The sequence below is a fragment of the Onychostruthus taczanowskii genome, unplaced genomic scaffold, assembly GCF_017590055.1.
Source record: "Onychostruthus taczanowskii isolate IOZ18803 unplaced genomic scaffold, ASM1759005v1 scaffold5, whole genome shotgun sequence".
Taxonomy (NCBI): domain Eukaryota; kingdom Metazoa; phylum Chordata; class Aves; order Passeriformes; family Passeridae; genus Onychostruthus; species Onychostruthus taczanowskii.
This window is the reverse complement of record NW_024502568.1, coordinates 15,487,031-15,503,880: the sequence shown is the minus strand read 5'-3', so window position 1 is coordinate 15,503,880 and position 16,850 is coordinate 15,487,031. Positions and strand designations below refer to the sequence as shown.

Sequence of the window (16,850 nt, the reverse complement as noted above, 5' to 3'; positions counted from 1 at the left end):
CCTGCAGCCCAGATTCTTACACAAGGGTAACGAGGCACATTTTAAATAATTATCAAATAATGGCAAGCTGCATTACTGCCAGAGAATTGTTTATCTCTGCAAATCGGATCACTGAAGTCAAAGTAGAGTAGAGCTAAAATTCTTCCAGCATTAAATGGAAGATCTCTTGCTGCACCTTCCCTTGGTCCTTGGAAACTGTGAATCCTGCATGGCACTCAAATGTATTTTATGACAAATATCCTGCTGAATCCAGCTTTTATTATTCCAGCAACAGTCAAAATAAACTGCCTTATCAATCAAATGTAGGCTCTGCTGCAATTAAACCCAGAAAATTATTTTCCTTCTACAGCCTGGTTGGGCAGACATTGAAAAGACCAACTCCATCTTCAGCAGCTCCATTGAAAAAACAAGTTCTCTGGAGCTTTCACTATTTAACTATGTTTCCAGAACCTTAACTTTTATTTTTTAATTATTCCTGGATTGTTTTTTACGGCAGATTAGCAGATTTATTCTACAGGAAACCAAAAAGTGTCCAGAGAAGTTAATGTCAAACATGTAATTATCATGTCTTTGGGAATGATCTAAACAAAAGCAGAAAACCTCAGCAACACAGTATTAAATTAAAACCTGCTCTGTTTGTACTGAAGACTTGGCACTTTGCATGTTTAGGATGCAAATTAAGGAATTGTAAAATTTTTACAGGTGTCCTTGAAAACAATTCAGGCTAAAAAAATCCAAGACTCTTGTGGCAAACTCAGTGTGATGAGAAGGATGCTCAGAAAATGATTCTGTTCCACTGAGGGCTGGGTCATTGCTTGAGACTTGGCTGAATGTCCCTGACTGAAGGCAGCAAACAGCCCCACTTTAGCCTCACTAAAAAGGAATCACTAAAAACTTGACTTTTTTTAGTATGTCTAAGTCCTCCAGTGTTAGCAGCTCTGCAGTTACTGAGGGAGAGAACAGCTTCAGAAAGATGTAAATCCAAATGATCTTGAAAGACAAAAAATATAAAGATGCTATTACTGTCTAGTGAGACTGCACATATTTCTGATTTATATTTCTAAATATTTCACCAGAAAAAAAAAAAAAGTTACAGTGTACACTGCATGTTCCTTTGAACAATAAACAAGCTATTAGGGAACACACTGGTTATTTCTAGTTACCCTGAATACATTCTGGGGCTGAGGAAAAGCATTTCTTCAGCTTTTGTGTATCCAGTACCAGCTCAGGGAAGTCAGACAGCTGCTTTCAAAACAAACTGGGCTTCCAATCGAGCTTAGCTTGGTAGAAGAACTTGAAATGTGTCTCTCACCAAAAGATTTTTCAAGTGGAAATGCAATAACATGTTAATTAGAAAAGTCTTTGCATAGCAAAAGGCTCCCAAAGAACAATAACTCTGTAGTTCAAGTAAGCCTTTTCTAACACAATCTTTACGTGGGGAAAAGAAAATACGAAAGAAAGAAAAACAGCATAGAAAAGATGATACAAAATGTTGTATTTGGGTATTTCCCAAGTAGTGCTTAAATGCTTCTGTGGAAATCTGCCTTGATCACCAAGCAGAACAGAACTAGAGAAACCTGACATGACACAGGTATTCTCTCCTGGTACAAAACCTGCAAGATCTGGCAACAATTTTAAACTACAGATTATTAGAGAACCATGAACTGATATACAAGATTAGCATTGTATCAAGTCAAAACCAAAATTCAGGCACTTTCTAGTACATTCTCAATACAGGTCTTTTCTTCTAACCAGGGAAGCTCACATGCAACATTTGATACTGAAGTTGCTGTTCCAGGACAACAGACTGGATGGACTAAGGGCATAAAAAGGGAAAAGTCACTAATAAATACATGTTGAGTATATAAATCAGTTTAAAAGCTCAGAAAGCCTCCCAGAATTGCCCACACCAGCTCTGCAGCCTGTGCCCACAGCGCCAAATGTAGAATTGCCATTTATGACCACCCAAAAATGCCTGTCCCAAAGCAAAACAAGGGCTGGGGAGCACAGGCTGCTCCAAACAGCTCCTGGACAACAGCTCAGCACTTCTCATTCCCGACCAAACAGCTGAGTTCAGATGGCAGGGGTGGGATTTAAGGTCCTTTCCAACCCAAACCATTCTGTGACTTTCTAAGTTAACTCTCCCCAGAATCAGTGGCCAGAGTAGCCAGTGCTCTCCACACAGGTACCTGTCCAGTTAAAACTGCACACAAAGTTACTCAGGGGTTGTAATTGATTTGTGCACATACTCCTCCACAAAATTTTGTATACAAATACATTATTTATTTCTTTCAAAACTGTGTACAAAATACAGCATACATAACAAAGGCATGAAATATTTACAGCTGTAACATTAGTTAAAGGCTTGACCTTGCTTTATTGAGAAGAAAAGCTCATCAGCTACTGTTGAATTGCTGCTGAGGATGTTCAGGTTGTTTGCTGGACTCAGGCATCCCATATCAGATGTGAGGAATCACATTAATCTCATTTTCCCCTGGTTGTATTTTCAAATGGATACCTGACACAGTTCTACACAAAGAGAGTCTTTTTACATAATCCTGGATATCCAGCCCTTAACAGTCCTTCAAAGAGCTCTGCACTTCCCTCCACAAAGGGTTTGCTTCTGGCACTGTATTGAATCAGTTGAGTATTGCAGTCCTCAGTCTCACACAAAACTGCAGATGCCAAGCTGAGAGTGCCTCAAACCAGGAGATCACAGCAAAAACCAAACCCTGTTTTCTGTGGACACTCACATGAGCAAAGCAGATTAAACCTCAGCAGCCAAGGGCTGCCTCACCTTGGCACAACTCAGCACAGCAATCAGCACTAACTCCAGCATTTTGCAGTGGTTATGATTATTTTGGATTCACAGATAAACTGTATTGAGCAGAAAAACTGTAGTTAAATGTTGTGGTGTCTGTAGTCTTAACTCTAATCTAAATTAGAATTAAGACTAGTCTTAATTCTAATCTAAATTTCCCCAGCTGTTTCAATTCAGCTGAAATAAAGCCTGCAAGTAAATAATAATAATAATAATAATGATGATTAATAATAATATTGCTACAAGAAAACTTCAGAAACCATCTAGCCTACCTTCTTACTCTTCTATTTTTGTAAATCTCAAAGCTCTTGATCAAACTCATATGGGAGGGGCTTTTTTATTGGCACAAGGAAAATCACCACAATAATTCTTTGCCCATTACCAGGCTAAGTGTGTACATAGAGGGATTAATTCACTAAAGCAGTTACTTCCCTTTGAAGTCAGAGAACTTTTTAATAGTGCTTTTCATCCTTGCTTGTTTCTTTGTCTAAGGCACTGCTTGTTTTACAAATCCCACTTGTTAAGTGTCACTTGCCCTGGTTTTGCTAGGAAATCCTCTGGGAGTCTCAGCCTGTAATGTTCTAAGCTCCACTCAGAGTGAATCATCAGTGAAAGGCAAGCTTTAAAAATGAGATTCCTCTAAGTCAGCCAAAACCAGAAAACCAATCCTTCCCTCCCCAAAACACTTGAAACAGATTGCCAATTACAGCAATTAGGATGATTTTTCATATATTAAGCTTCCTGTCTCTTGATTATTAGTTAATTAGCTCTCCAGCACTGAAGAGGTTTTCTGCTGTAAATAAAATGTCTAATTTTAGAGTAAACAGAGACAAATAAAAAAAGCAAATACTTCCCAACCCCCTGCCCTTTTTTCTCTCTTAAAAAAGGGAAAAACTGTGCTAGAAAACCACTAACTTCCAGGAGCAAGGAATTCTAGGCTGCAAATTAACAGTGCCTCCCTTTAAAGTTTGTAAAATGCATTGAATGTGGAAAGGCCACTGGGAGGTAGAATCACAGCACTCCCATTACCCAGCTTATATCTCTCCTTTTACAGAACTACTAGAGCTTTTTTAACCCCATTTCAGAAAGATTTCAACTCAACCTTTTATGAAAGGAGAACTATAAATAGGCTCTTAGATTAAAACCCTTAACAGCTGAGAAGGCTGGAAAGGGAGGTGGATATTATCCACCTTTCAGGAGTACAAATTGGGGCTGCAAGGGCTTAATTACAAAGATATCCTTAAGAACACACTGAGGGCTGCTATAAAAATGACTCCAATTACAGCAGCTCCACAGACATCACTCCAGCCTGGGAGAGAGGAAACCACCACTTCCCTCTCTTTGCACCCCATGCTAATGCAGCAGCACCCCCCAAATGCAGCTCCACTCCACAGACCAGCTCTCCCAGGTGGAGCAACAGAAATGCCAGGGATTTGGATTGCTTTGTTTTCACTCTGAAATCTCCAAGTGGAGATGAGCTGCTGGCATGACCTAAGGGAGCTAAATCCAGTGCTTGGAAGTGTCTCAGGCAGAAAGAAGTTTGGATTTAAATGTTTGGATTTCACATGAATCACTCCCTCTCCTGAAATGAGGAACTCATGGTTTTCCCTATGATTTCACTGTGATGGTGTATTCTTATTTAGTATGCCATCAATGCCTTTTATAATTACAAATAAATTTACAATCAGTGTTCAGGGAAATAATTTTTATAGAGCATCAAGGAAGTCCTTATGGATTCAGTACTCCTGTGCTAAGAATTTTGCAATTGTGCTCAACTGGATATTTGAAGTTCCTTCATATATTGTACCTGAAATCAGAAGAAAACAAATTAGTGGACTCTAAACCCACAGTGAGTTTAGGAAGAGAGACCAAAATATCATCCTAAAATCCAGTTAGAACCTTTACAATCATGAAATGAAGCTTTACTGTGCAAGTACTAGCACAGAATTGTAATTATTTATATAATATTATAAATGTTCCCATTTTATTATCTGTAACAATGAAAGCACTTTTCTGGCTGGCAACACATAATGCAAAGATTTTCCTGAAAAGCAGTTCTTAAATAGCCAACAAAAATGAAGAAGTTCCAAATGCTGTTGTAATAAAAGTCAAAGGGTAATATTGCTGAAAATATCAAACTGCTGTGTCTAAGGATTATCCTGATAAACAAGAAAGCATTGGAAAGAAAACTCCACATGGATTCAGATCTTAAAGCCAATGAAGATATTTTGAAGTTTTTTTTTTTTAACAGAAATTTTCTTAATAGAATGGGACACAGTGTTTGTGTCTGTATTTCGTTGGTATCTAATGAAATATTTTAACTAGCCTTGCATGTACATACATTTATACCTGAAGTTTTATATCTGAGCCTTTGAATTAGTGTTGATACAGTCTCAAGGAAAAAATATCCTGAGAAAAAAAGCCAGCCTTCTTCCTCAAACTTTAAAAGCACTAAAGCTGCAAGAGATACTTGATAGGAAAGTGGCACTCACCTATCTTGCAGTCACGGTAGTACTTTTCTATAGGGTAATTTTTGGTGTATCCAACACCTCCCATCCATTCAATACATTTACTGGTTGTCAGTGTTGCAACCTATGAGGAGAGTTTCAGAGTTACAGGATTCAACTTCAGACAGCAGTAGTAACACTTATACTTTGTAACTAATTAACAACAAAACAGGGAATAAAGCAGCGACTAGACTAGGAGGGAAGAAGGATGGGTATTTTGGTATTCATCTTCAGCAAGCCATTTTAGGATAAAAACAACATAAACCAGAGGACATCAGGACCTCACTAATTGTTACAGCAATAGTTTCTATGCTGCTCTGTGCAAAAGACCAGCAGTGGCATGCAAGACAGCAAAGAGGGAAAAGTCATCCAGTTTTGAGTCATTTTAAGACTCACAGATGTGACCAGCAGAGCTGAAATGGTCACAAATGAACTCTTTACAGTGTCACTTCTCATGCCACAATAAGATTTCTGAGAAAATTAAATCTTTCTTGATAAGTGAAAGCATTAATTCACTTTCCTCTTTTAGCATTGTTGGTTGGTTTTAAAAATTTTATTTAGAGGCAAGAGCAGCTTATTCTTTGGTGACTTAATTTAGATTCTGTGCATGGACTGAGAAAAACAGAATGGCTTGGGTTGGAGAGGATCTTAAAACTCATCTCATTCCAACCCCACTGCCATGGGCAGGGACACCTTCCATGAGCCCAGGTTGCCCCAAGCCCCATCCAACTCGGCCTTGAACATCTCCAGGGATGTGGCATCTGGATAAAAGTACATCCAGAGCTTTCACAGCCAAGATGAACTCCGAGTACACACTGGGTAGCAGAAAGAGCTTTACCAGAATGGGATGAAAAGCTCAGGTACCTCAGCAGTGAAGAACTTGGCCATGCTGGCCTCCTTGATGGCCGGCCTGCCCGCCTCGGCCAGGCGCGCCGCGTTGTAGGTCAGCAGCCTGGCCGCCTCCAGCTGCGTGGCCACCTGGGCGATCTGGTGCTGCATGCCCTGCAACAGCACCACAGCACTCAGACAGAGCCACAGCCCCCCAGCAACAACCATTCTGCTCACCACGGAATGCACCTGCACTCTAAAAGAAAACAATGAGGTCCAGGTGGGAAGGAATTCTGTGTTCCTTCTGTGCTTATCGACAGAGGCCGGGAACACTCCGGCGCCACTGAAGTGCCCTCAGGAACTGCAGCCCTGTTCTCCCCCTTTCCTGTTCTTGGATTCAGGAGCATTGGGGTTCTTTCTGCCTGACTGGCTGGACAGAGGGTTAGCTATTCAAACCCAGGAATATAAAGGATAATTTTATCCCAATCTTAACATCCTCCTCAGGATTACAAAGGCACGAGGAATTCAGAGCTGCATTTTCAGTCTGTAGCTGTTCACTGAGACAAAACCAGGTCTGGTTCCCTAATGAGCTTAGCCAAGGAAGACTTGTAAACAAATATTTCTTAAATAAAACTGGAGAACTAGCAAGGTGACAACTCCTTTCCTTGTCCCAGAGGCAAAAGACAAGATTTAGAAGCAGTTTAAAGGTACATTGGACACGACTGAGGAATGGATTCAAGGGGAAGGAAAGAGGTGATGGAGCTCACATCTGAACAGTATTACAGAAGAATGGGTTTATTTAAGAACACCCAAATATTATGATCATTGAAAATGAACATTTAGTAGTCTAAAACACAATGAAATCTTTCATCTTATTAGAACATTAACACCGTTCTCTCAGATCTGCAGAAATATATAGGCAGGTCAAAATACCAAAATGATTTGGCAATTATAAATTCCATTTCCCATTCAAAAGACGTAGTTCCAATCATTTCCTAGGTATCTATGAGTGCTTCCTAAAATTTGCATAAATTATGAGTAGTGCTAATGTTCCTTCTCTTCTGCTGAGATGTAGGTTTCTTTTAACAAGAAAATTACCAGAGTAATTACAATTATGTATCTTCCTTATTAAACTATACATCATTTTTGCAACAAAGAGTCTTTTTTTGCTGTAAGAAACAGATATAATGAAAACTAAATGTCTTTGTGCAACACAGGAAATCTAATAATTCATTTTTCCTCATCTTTTTATCATTTTCAGTCTTCAGAAAAAGCCCTTCCCCTACACCTCATGAAAGGGTACAAAAACTGGAGCACATTCAGTATAGTGGGACATTAAAATCAGAAGGGAGATCCATGTGTATTATTTTCAAAGAATGTCAATAAGTTATCAAGGAAAAGGAATATGTCAATAATATCTTTAAGTTTTAAATTATTTGTGTGGTACTTGCAAAGGCACACAGCACTGAATTGCTGAATTTTACGTGGCAGATGAACGCTCGTCCAGAATTTTTTTTTGAAAAATACTCAAATATTGAGGAGGAGAGAAAATATGTGAATTGGAACAGAATTTCTGCAAATCATGACACTAATTTTACTGTTTATTGTGGCTACTATTCTTTCTTGGAGGAAACATCCCATTAGCAAGTACCTGGAAATCAAACACGCTTTTCCCAAACTGGACTCTCTCCTTTGTGTAGGGAACTGTGCGGTCAAAACACCCCTGGGCCAGTCCTAACATCTGTAAGGAAAAATAAGGATGTGGTCAGAAAAAATGGATTCATTGACTGCACCTAATGGAGATGATAATAATTGGTCACCTTCTGGTCAGGCAGGTTGATATCCAGGAGAAAAGTTGTTTTCTTCCTACCTAGATATTGCTAAAATTTGTATAGAGAATCCCAGGAGCCAGAATTTTACTCAAACTGAGGTGAGTTATAAAAAATAAAAGTTTGAGGTACAAATCTATTACATGCCCATTTCTGACCATAGGCAAGTATTTGTGAAAACAGTACCACTCATTTTTTGAGCAAAACTTATGGGTCAGCTGTAATTGCAAAAATATGAAGTGTTTGTTTGGAAAATTTGTAATTGCATAAGAAAATAATTGTAAACTGAAGATTTATAGATCTACATTACCCTATTAAAGGAAAAATAATCTGAATAATTAATCAAAACTCATTTCATAAGCAAAATAATTCCTCATTTTCTAGAGGATGCCAGAATGAATTGGCAGAATTAGCAATTTATTTCTGAATTTAGAAACTTAGTGGAGTGGAAGGAGAGTAACATTTCTTGAACTATCTTCCAACTCTGCAGAACAGTTTTAGAAGAATTAAGATCAACTTTGTCTTTCCACAAAGGCAGAAGCAGTAAAGTGTCACATCAGGTAGCTTAGAAAAACTACCCTGAATGATGTACCACAGAAAAAAAAAATAATACATAGGAAAAAAGTAAAAGAAAACATTGCAGTCTGCTGCTAATCAGCCCCATTATCAGATTTGTCATCTCCTTATATAAATTATAAGAAAAAAGTACATCAACTTCAGCACCTGTAATAATATTGCAGCTGTCTTGCACTAAAACCATCTGAAACTGTTTTCAAAGCCACAATTACATTTTATAAGATCTTCATTATCTTTTAAAACTATTACTACTGCAAAACTAAACTCAACACCACAGGGCTTTAGAGCTCTGTTCTTGTCAAGTCCATTTCTCTTAATTTGAAGGTGCCAAGAAGGCAGTAATTAAGATATAACAACTACCTGACCTTAACTTTTAATTAAGGTGTAACTTGGAGTAATTAAGAGTAAAATCCAGACCATGTATTTTACTGGCAGAGCCTTTATATTATTTATATCTCTGGGAACAACGAGGCCCACAGCCCTTTTTAAATGCCATATCAGACAAAGTTTAATCACAGGTAATCTTTAGAAATTATGGAAAAGCCAGCCCAATTATCAGCATAGAGTATTGCCATGTGGAAAATCTCAATTTCATAAAGATGATTTCTTCTGGTCTGTCTGCAAACCAGGGCAAAAGATAAAGGAGATTGGTAGTAGAGAAACATTGCACAATAAAATCCAAACAAAGAAAAGTTTACTTTCAAAAGTAAATTAAAAATATAAAAACTTATCACAAGTAATTTTATTCTGGACCTGAACCTGATTTCCACTGAGATCAGCAGCATTCTGAAATCCAAACTGACTTTACAACAAAATACAACATTTTGAAAAAACTCCAAGGTCAGTAAATATTCTCCCCTAAGATGCCACACAGTGCAATTTTCAAACACAGCAATGAATTGGAACAGCTTTGCTAGAGAAAATCACCTTTATTTTAAAAATAAGTTGACTTTTAAAAACAAGGTGTTGGGAAAACATCAGTTAGCACTAGGTTACATTTGCCAGCCCTACACAATCCCAGCTGGAAGCATTAATTTATACATTTCAGTGTGTTAAAGTTTCCAAAGTTAGTTTTCTTTTGAAAATAAATTTTCATAGCAGAAAACAAGAACGTGGACATAGTTCAGTAGCAATAAGTTAACGACCCAAGAGAAGCTAATTGCCATTTAATGGTTTTGAAGTCTATTGCTTATGTCACCACAGGAGAATTTTCCCACTGGCAGTCGTTCCCATCTTTGCTGTAACTTTGCTACGGGAACAGTGACATCTAGTGGCAATCGAGCTTTTAATAAAGTATTTTCTAAACAGCTTTAAATATTTAAAAATTTCAGTCCAAACTCAAATGATATCCTGGCTGTGCTCAGTAACAAACCAAATCACCCACCTGTGCAGCAATCCCTATCCTGCCAGTATTGAGCATTCCAATGGCATACTTATAGCCTTGTCCAACTTGCCCCAGGATATTACTCTCAGGAACCTAAAAAATAAAACCACCCAATTATTCCTGTTCTATTCTGCTTTGCAACTACTAAAAGGGTTCACAAGTTTTAGCAATTGTTCCACATAAGTGAAGGCATAAAACATAAAGCACAGTTTGATTGCTAGGATACCTGATTAGAGCATTCCCAGATTCACATGGCTATAAACTGATGACTGAGAGAAAACTACATCAAAATTTAAGAAATCCAACCCCTGCTAAAATATGCCCAACAACCAGTGTATCTCAAGGGAAAAAACAGGGAATTTAGTTAATATTCTTTCCTGATGAATATTAGGAACCCCTCTCTAGACTCCTGTGGAAGGAAGATGCTAAAATATGCCCAACAACCAGTGTATCTAAAGGGAAAAAACAGGGAATTTAGTTAATATTCTTTCCTGATGAATATTAGGAAAGGTTCCAGTTGTACCCAAATTATGCTTCAACAGCTGAACTCACAATACCTTCACGTTGTCAAAGGTGACAGGGCAGGTGGAACATGCTCTGATCCCCAGCTTGTCCTCCTTCTTCCCCACCTGAAGCCCCTCTGTGTTGCGATCCACTACGAAGCATGTAATTCCTCTGTAGCCCTGAGGGGAATTAAAAACAATCAAAAACTGGGCTTTATACTAATATCCCTCAAAATCTACTACCTGCATCCAGACTGGGCACAAACCTGACACTTGCATATTCAGCTATGTAATTTTTCACTGGACATATTTCACTATAAAATATTTTTTAGCTTTCCATTTTGCCTTTTAGTAACAGGAAATTATCAGCTAAGTCAGAAAAGATGGAAAAAGGTAAGACTGAGCCCTGTCACTCAGAACACCACCAGTGCTGTGCATCTAAGCAACCATGATCCTGACATTTTTATTTTCCTGGTTGTAGGACTTTATTAAATTGCTCACCAAGTCCTCAAGTTTTGTTGGGAAATATTTTTAAAGGTTTGCACTCAGCTAGGAAAAGGTGCACAGGGTATTAACCTCTAACATCAGATTATTAGTGTAAAATCCACAGTTTCATATATCAGCAGCTGTCACTGAAATGCAAGGATTCTGTAGCAACTTACTAAGGATGGGTCTGTATTTGCCATGACAAAGAAAACTCCTGCATCTTCTGCTAAGCTAATCCACATCTTTGAGCCATTGATAATGTAGTAGTCTCCCTTCTTTTCAGCTCGAGTCTTCAAGGAAAAAGCATCACTGCCAGACCCAGCCTCAGAAAGACAGAAACTCCCTAACTGTCAAGGGAAGGAAAAAAGCCAATTTAATTTTCACAAATATAAATAATTCGTGTCAGGAAAATACTTATAAGCCAGCACAAGTCTCTTAAATTCAAACATTTTAACCTATTGCTTTAAAGTAACTGAGTTTCAGCTATGAAGATTAAGAATAGAAACACTGTGTAATTACACATCTCTCAAAGTCAACTGCTTTACAGTTCTTTTCCACAGTAAATTAAATATTAATGAAACTAATAAGTGCCTTTCCACTTTTACCTCTCAGCTACTGATGACAGGATGTATCTATATCACCACAGATCTCAGCTCTAACCAGTGTTTCAAAGTTCACACATATTTTCCAGAGCTGCAGACACACATTAGCCACTGAAAAAAAAATCCCACTAACATTACTAAACAATAATATAATTTCAATAGTTAAGTTAAGTAAGACTTTGACTCACTGTATCTTTGGACACCCTGGGCAGGTAAGTTCTCTTTTGTTCTTCTGTTCCATAGGTGGTAAACAATTTATTTGTTAGAGTGTTTTGGAGTTCACACACAAGAGCCACAGCTGGATCAACTTTGGCCAATTCTTCCACTGCCAAAATGATTGAAAAAAATGAAGCTCCAGTTCCTCCATATTCTTCCCCAAGCTCAATACTCATCAGCTGAAATGGAAAAGGTGCAAATGTATAAATTTGTTGGCCCTGATAGCTGGAAAGGCTAAAACTGAATCCAGGAATGAACACCAGGATTTTGGCAATGGAAGTCCTCATGGCTGCCCAGTAAGGCACAGAGGACTCCTGGTTCTCTTCTCCATCAACACTTGGAGTCATGGCCTTTCCAGCCTCCAATTATGCTTATCCAATGAAAAAAAAAAAGTGAGGGAGGGAAGACAAGGAACTAAAAGATAAGGTGAAGTATGTGGTATGGGGGACATGGAAAAAAAAATTACAGTAAAAGATGGAGAGTGATAATGCTGTAAAGAAAGTTGTCACGTGATTGACAACTCCAAAATTTTTAACGGTTCATTAGTTCATTTGAATTACATCCTTCAATCTTTTCATCTATACATCTGACCAAAGCACAGTTAGAGATTCATAAAATGCTGTTACTTTCCAAATAAAAGGTTAGGTAAAGGTGTGCAGACCCCTTGTTCAAACAATCCCTGTACGATGGACTCTTCCATTTTCGCGTTCTCGTCCATTTTTTGCACAAAAGGTGCAACTCGTTCCTGGGCAAATTTGGTCACTGAAATGAAGAGAAGAGAGAAAACATGTAAATATTCCACAAATAAATGAATAAACAGTCTCCTTGGGAACCAATATAAAAGAATGTGGCGCTTCTGACAGGTTATGCAAGTTAGAAGAAAAAAGTAAGCAGCCCAAGCAACATCAGGCATAAAGCACAACTCCCACAAAAAATCTCAACATTTGACTAGAAATAAATGATGAAAACGAAATTTTAAGCAAAAATATCACTTCTGCTTGGAACATTTCTGAATTTGAACTGCAGAGATAACAGCTACCCATGTCTTTCAGCATGGCCTCCTCTTCGGTGAAGGTTTGAAGTGGAGCACAGGCAAGTCCATCACTGGCTACATTTGGCTTGAGTTCTGATTTGGAGGATCTAAAAGCACAGGGAGAAACCCTCCAAGGAGCCAAGGCTGCTGGCATGTGTCTTCTCAGCTGCTGGCAACAAATACAGAACATGCAAACAGTTAGATTTGTCTGCAGACAACTATATATAACTTTACTCAGTGCTTTTATTCAGTAAAATAGGATTAGGAAATATAACTTACATCTAATGTTCAGCTTGAAAGCTTTTGAGAAAATGTAACCTCCCCCCACCCTGTGTCCTAAAAGAAAATATCCTTTAATTACTTTTCTTTTAACATGAAACAGTTTTCTTTCTGGAAGTTTACTAACACAAGGTTATTCTACAAAGTATGCACAAGCAGTTTTTAGTCAATTTTAGTGTTTACAGCAAATAAACTCTGCTGATAGTATTTATTTTGATAGATGATTTTGCAGATCTACTGCAATATTCAGAGTAGTGAGTGTGTATTTCAAGAGAATGAATCTTTCATTAATAAGAATGATAAGAGTAAATATAAAATACACATACAATGACTTTTACAGGCCTGTCAACTTTAATGACTGACTTGTAGTTTTCTTCCTGCTTTTCTAGGGACCAGCAACTCTTGTTTCTAAAGCAATCTGACAGCCCCTCACGTGGATTTATTGGCATTTTGCTGTGAAAGGGTCCGAGTTTTAACTCCACTGTGGATTTCTGTATTCAAACTAAATTCTTATCCACCACTTAATGATTTTCAGAATGAGCACACATTTTGTACACAAAGCCCTGGCATTTCAATGCTTCTGTACAGTTAATTTCCACACAGTTAAAATCCCACAGTCAGCATGTTGATAGTGTAACTAATAATTAATGTGTCTTACCTGGTTGATTTATTTTAAAAGCATGGGAAGGAACTAAAACTAAGTGATTTATGCTTATGTTCCCCATTTGTCCACAATATACAACAATGATTTCAAGAAGCATTGGTTATCCAACCAAAAGAGCAGAAGCTGAGCACTTTACTGCGGGGAATAGTATTAAGAATACGTGTCAAAAGTCACAAAAATGAACAGAACAGTGGCTTTTGGGAGGAAGCTACACACAGTGACTGTCAGGACATAGACAATGTGACAGCTTTGTCCCTCAGAGACCTCAAAACTTTTGTGTTCAAAGACTTAATTACCTCACAGCAGGCTTTAGAAAGGCAAGCTTGGTATCAAGGCCAATATGTTTTCCAAACACAGAATAACTTCTTAGTAAATTTAAAGGAAGGACTTTAAATTTAGGACTTTAAAGGAAGTTGGCATAAAAGATCTGGCTCAAAAAGTAATGAGCAGTAGCTAAAATGCTGTAAAAGCAGCACAGTTTGTCTGTGTCTCAAAACAACAGAACAATGGTTCTGTTCTGCTCCCAGAGCTCCCCACACCCAGCCCACTCTGGGGCTGATCTCTGCCACAGATTTCTGGCACTTCTGCCCTGTCAGTCCAAAGTGTGGAGACACAAATGTCTCAGCAGGACAAGTGCTGACAGAAACCCCCAGGAGAGACACAGCTGGGCCATGAAGTATGAAAACACATGTCTGCCAGCACAGGTTTTTTGGCAGCACTCATTCTGACCCCCGGAGTGAGGAACAGACTGGCTGTGCCCCCAGCAGGCGCCTGCTCAGCTCACAGAACACAGGGCAATGCCACAATGCACACTGTGACAGCAGCATTCCTCCAAAACCAGCAGAAACTCTGGGGTCAGGAAGTAAAAATTCCTTTGATCCTTCTAATAATCCCCCCTCTTTCATGTTGGCTTTCAACACTTGTCATCTTCCTGGCTGAAGAACTGATGGAAAACACATCCATGAACTCTTGTGGAGACAAGAAGCAAAAGTCTGCTGTGATAAGGAAATTCTCATTTTGGCACAAACAGCTGTGCATAAAATAAAACCCAACGACAACAAACAGTCAGAAGTGGTAATAAAGAAAATTAATATTGCTGTGAAAATTCAGTGTTTATTCACATTCAACACCCCTGGTGACACAAAACAACCACTGCTGAGCAGGGTTAAATTGTGAGTACATTTGGATGGTCAGCAGTAGCTGCAGCACTTTCAAAGGATGATGGAGTTACTGGAGTCACTGTGGGTCTTCACAAAATAAAGAAAACACTGTTTTAATAGAGATTAAACCCCAGGCAACCGTGTTCTGGGAGCAGTCAGGCAGGAATGGATTATCATGCTGGGGTCACCTGAGAGCCAGGTGTGCAAACACCCTCCTGTGCAGGTCTGTCCTTGGCACGGCTGAGAAGGGAAAACCTGAGCCTGCCCATGCACATTTCTGTTTAACACTGCTGCCTCCTGAGCACTGACAGGGCTGCAAACCACACACACACACCTGCTCCTTCCACTGCTCCATTCCCAAGTACAAAGAAAGGAGTGTTTTGCTCCATGGTGAATCACTGGGAATATAAAGAATAAAATCATGGAGTAGTTTGGGTTGGGACATTAAAGCTCAGCCAGTGCCACCCCCTGACACCTTCCACTGTCCCAGGCTGCTCCAAGCCCTGTCCAAGCTGGTTCAGGCATTTATCAGCCATGCTTTGGTCAGTAATTGTTTGAGACACTTTGCTCCTTTGCAGGAGCAAAGGAATATTCCTAAAAAGGTCACCTGGAAAAGTTTGGGAACCAAAGGGATGCATCCAAGGCAACTCCCACACAAAGAGCAGCAACTCACAGCTGTCCCAGAGGGATAACAGCCCAGTGTGGAAATTATGTTTTAGTTCAACATTTAGATTTTAAAACTAAATAAACAACCAAGCCACTACATTATTGTGCACCTCTCTTTTCTTACAGGCCTTGCAGTATCACTAATTTCAGGCAGTTATTTGAAGAGCATGTGCATTACTTAAATCCTTGGCTGCTGCTTCCCTGCCTTTTTTCCTGCTCTCCTTCTGTAGGCAGTGATTTATCCTGCTACAGGATTCAGACTGCTTGCCCTCCTGAACACAGGCTTTTGAGAATTGCTTGCTGATAACATTGATTTTTCTGTTTATCTCAATTTTTACCTCCACCTCAGCTCTTTAAAAGATCAGTTCTCCTGGTTTCATGTTTGTTTTACAATCTAAAACAAGATTTTAATGCTGGACCTGGCAGCAGCATTAAGATATAAACAGAAAAATCCCTAAAGCAATGTTTTTCTCAGCCCACTTCGTGACTTCCACTCCTTGTCCACCCCAGCTGGTTTCCACAGAGCTCCCATTTCCCAGCAGAGAAGCTCCCCAGTGGGAAGCTTGCATTCATTCCTAGGCTTGGTTTTCTTTATTTCAGTTTATTTCCAGAGCCACAACACACCCATGAGCTGCAGGAGAAGGTCTCACCACGCACAGCCAAGGCAAAACCCCGGGGTCTCTGCGTCTCTTGCTCACAGCTCCAGTGCCCCAGGTGCGTTCAGCAAAACCAACAATACTCCGAATTGGAAGGGACCCACAGCATCACCCAGCGCAGCTCCTGGCCCTGCACAGACACCCCAAAATGCCCAGCCTGGGCATCCCCAGGCTCCTGGAGCTGTGGCCGTGCCCGTTCCCCGGCAGTGCCAGCGCCCCCGGGAGAGCCCTCCGCTGATCTGACTGAAGAGACCCCGAAGCGCCGCTGCTGCCAGGCCGGTGCTGCCTCCCCACAACTGCACAAGAACTTTTCTTACCGCCAAACCCACCGCCGTCCCTCCACACACCAGCGCACAAGGAGGAAAGGACGCTCCCCCACCGCCCCCACGCCCCGCAGAGCCGCCCCTGCACCCCGGCTCAGAGACCCCCGGCCGGCAGCAGCGGGCTCGGGAGCAGCCGCAGCCCAGCAGGACGCGGTGCCTGTCCCTTGCCGTGTCCCCGCTCCCCTGTCCCGCCCTGAGGCGTCACCTTCGCGCAGCCCCTCAGCCAAGCTCCCACCGCCGCCGCCATTTTGGCGCCCGCCCCGTGACGCCAGGGCTACCGCCCGCGTGACGTCAGAACCAACGCCCCCCGTGACGTC

At 40.1% G+C, this 16,850-nt stretch overlaps 1 protein-coding gene across 3 annotated transcripts; it reads right to left on the bottom strand.

Moving 5' to 3' along the window:
* Nucleotides 1-2,261: 2,261 nt before the first annotated feature.
* On the bottom strand, nucleotides 2,262-16,817 carry ACADSB (acyl-CoA dehydrogenase short/branched chain). 3 transcript variants are annotated; one of them, XM_041415432.1, is made up of 11 exons: nucleotides 16,739-16,817; nucleotides 12,792-12,954; nucleotides 12,414-12,514; nucleotides 11,725-11,931; nucleotides 11,111-11,281; nucleotides 10,503-10,628; nucleotides 9,946-10,038; nucleotides 7,808-7,897; nucleotides 6,193-6,330; nucleotides 5,314-5,413; nucleotides 2,262-4,628 (listed from the first exon to the last, which is right to left on the bottom strand). In XM_041415432.1, the coding sequence occupies exons 1-11, from the start codon at nucleotides 16,778-16,780 to the stop codon at nucleotides 4,558-4,560; spliced, it is 1,302 nt and encodes a 433-aa protein (XP_041271366.1). In that variant the 5' UTR covers nucleotides 16,781-16,817; the 3' UTR covers nucleotides 2,262-4,557. The 3 variants fall into 3 exon arrangements, with proteins under 3 accessions (XP_041271366.1, XP_041271367.1, XP_041271368.1); XM_041415433.1 differs by having other exon boundaries at nucleotides 12,792-12,951; XM_041415434.1 differs by lacking the exon at nucleotides 11,111-11,281.
* Between the last annotated feature and the right edge of the window lie 33 nt (nucleotides 16,818-16,850).

Bases quoted from the DNA above. Each gene is read 5' to 3' on its own strand.
- ACADSB (XM_041415432.1), bottom strand. From the start codon at position 16,780: ATGGCGGCGGCGGTGGGAGCTTGGCTGAGGGGCTGCGCGAAG. The intron at 12,955-16,738 runs GTGACGCCTCAG...ATTTGTTGCCAG, and splicing joins GGCTGAGGGGCTGCGCGAAG to CAGCTGAGAAGACACATGCC. The intron at 11,932-12,413 runs GTCTGCACACCT...TTTCCATTTCAG, and splicing joins AGGGATTGTTTGAACAAGGG to CTGATGAGTATTGAGCTTGG.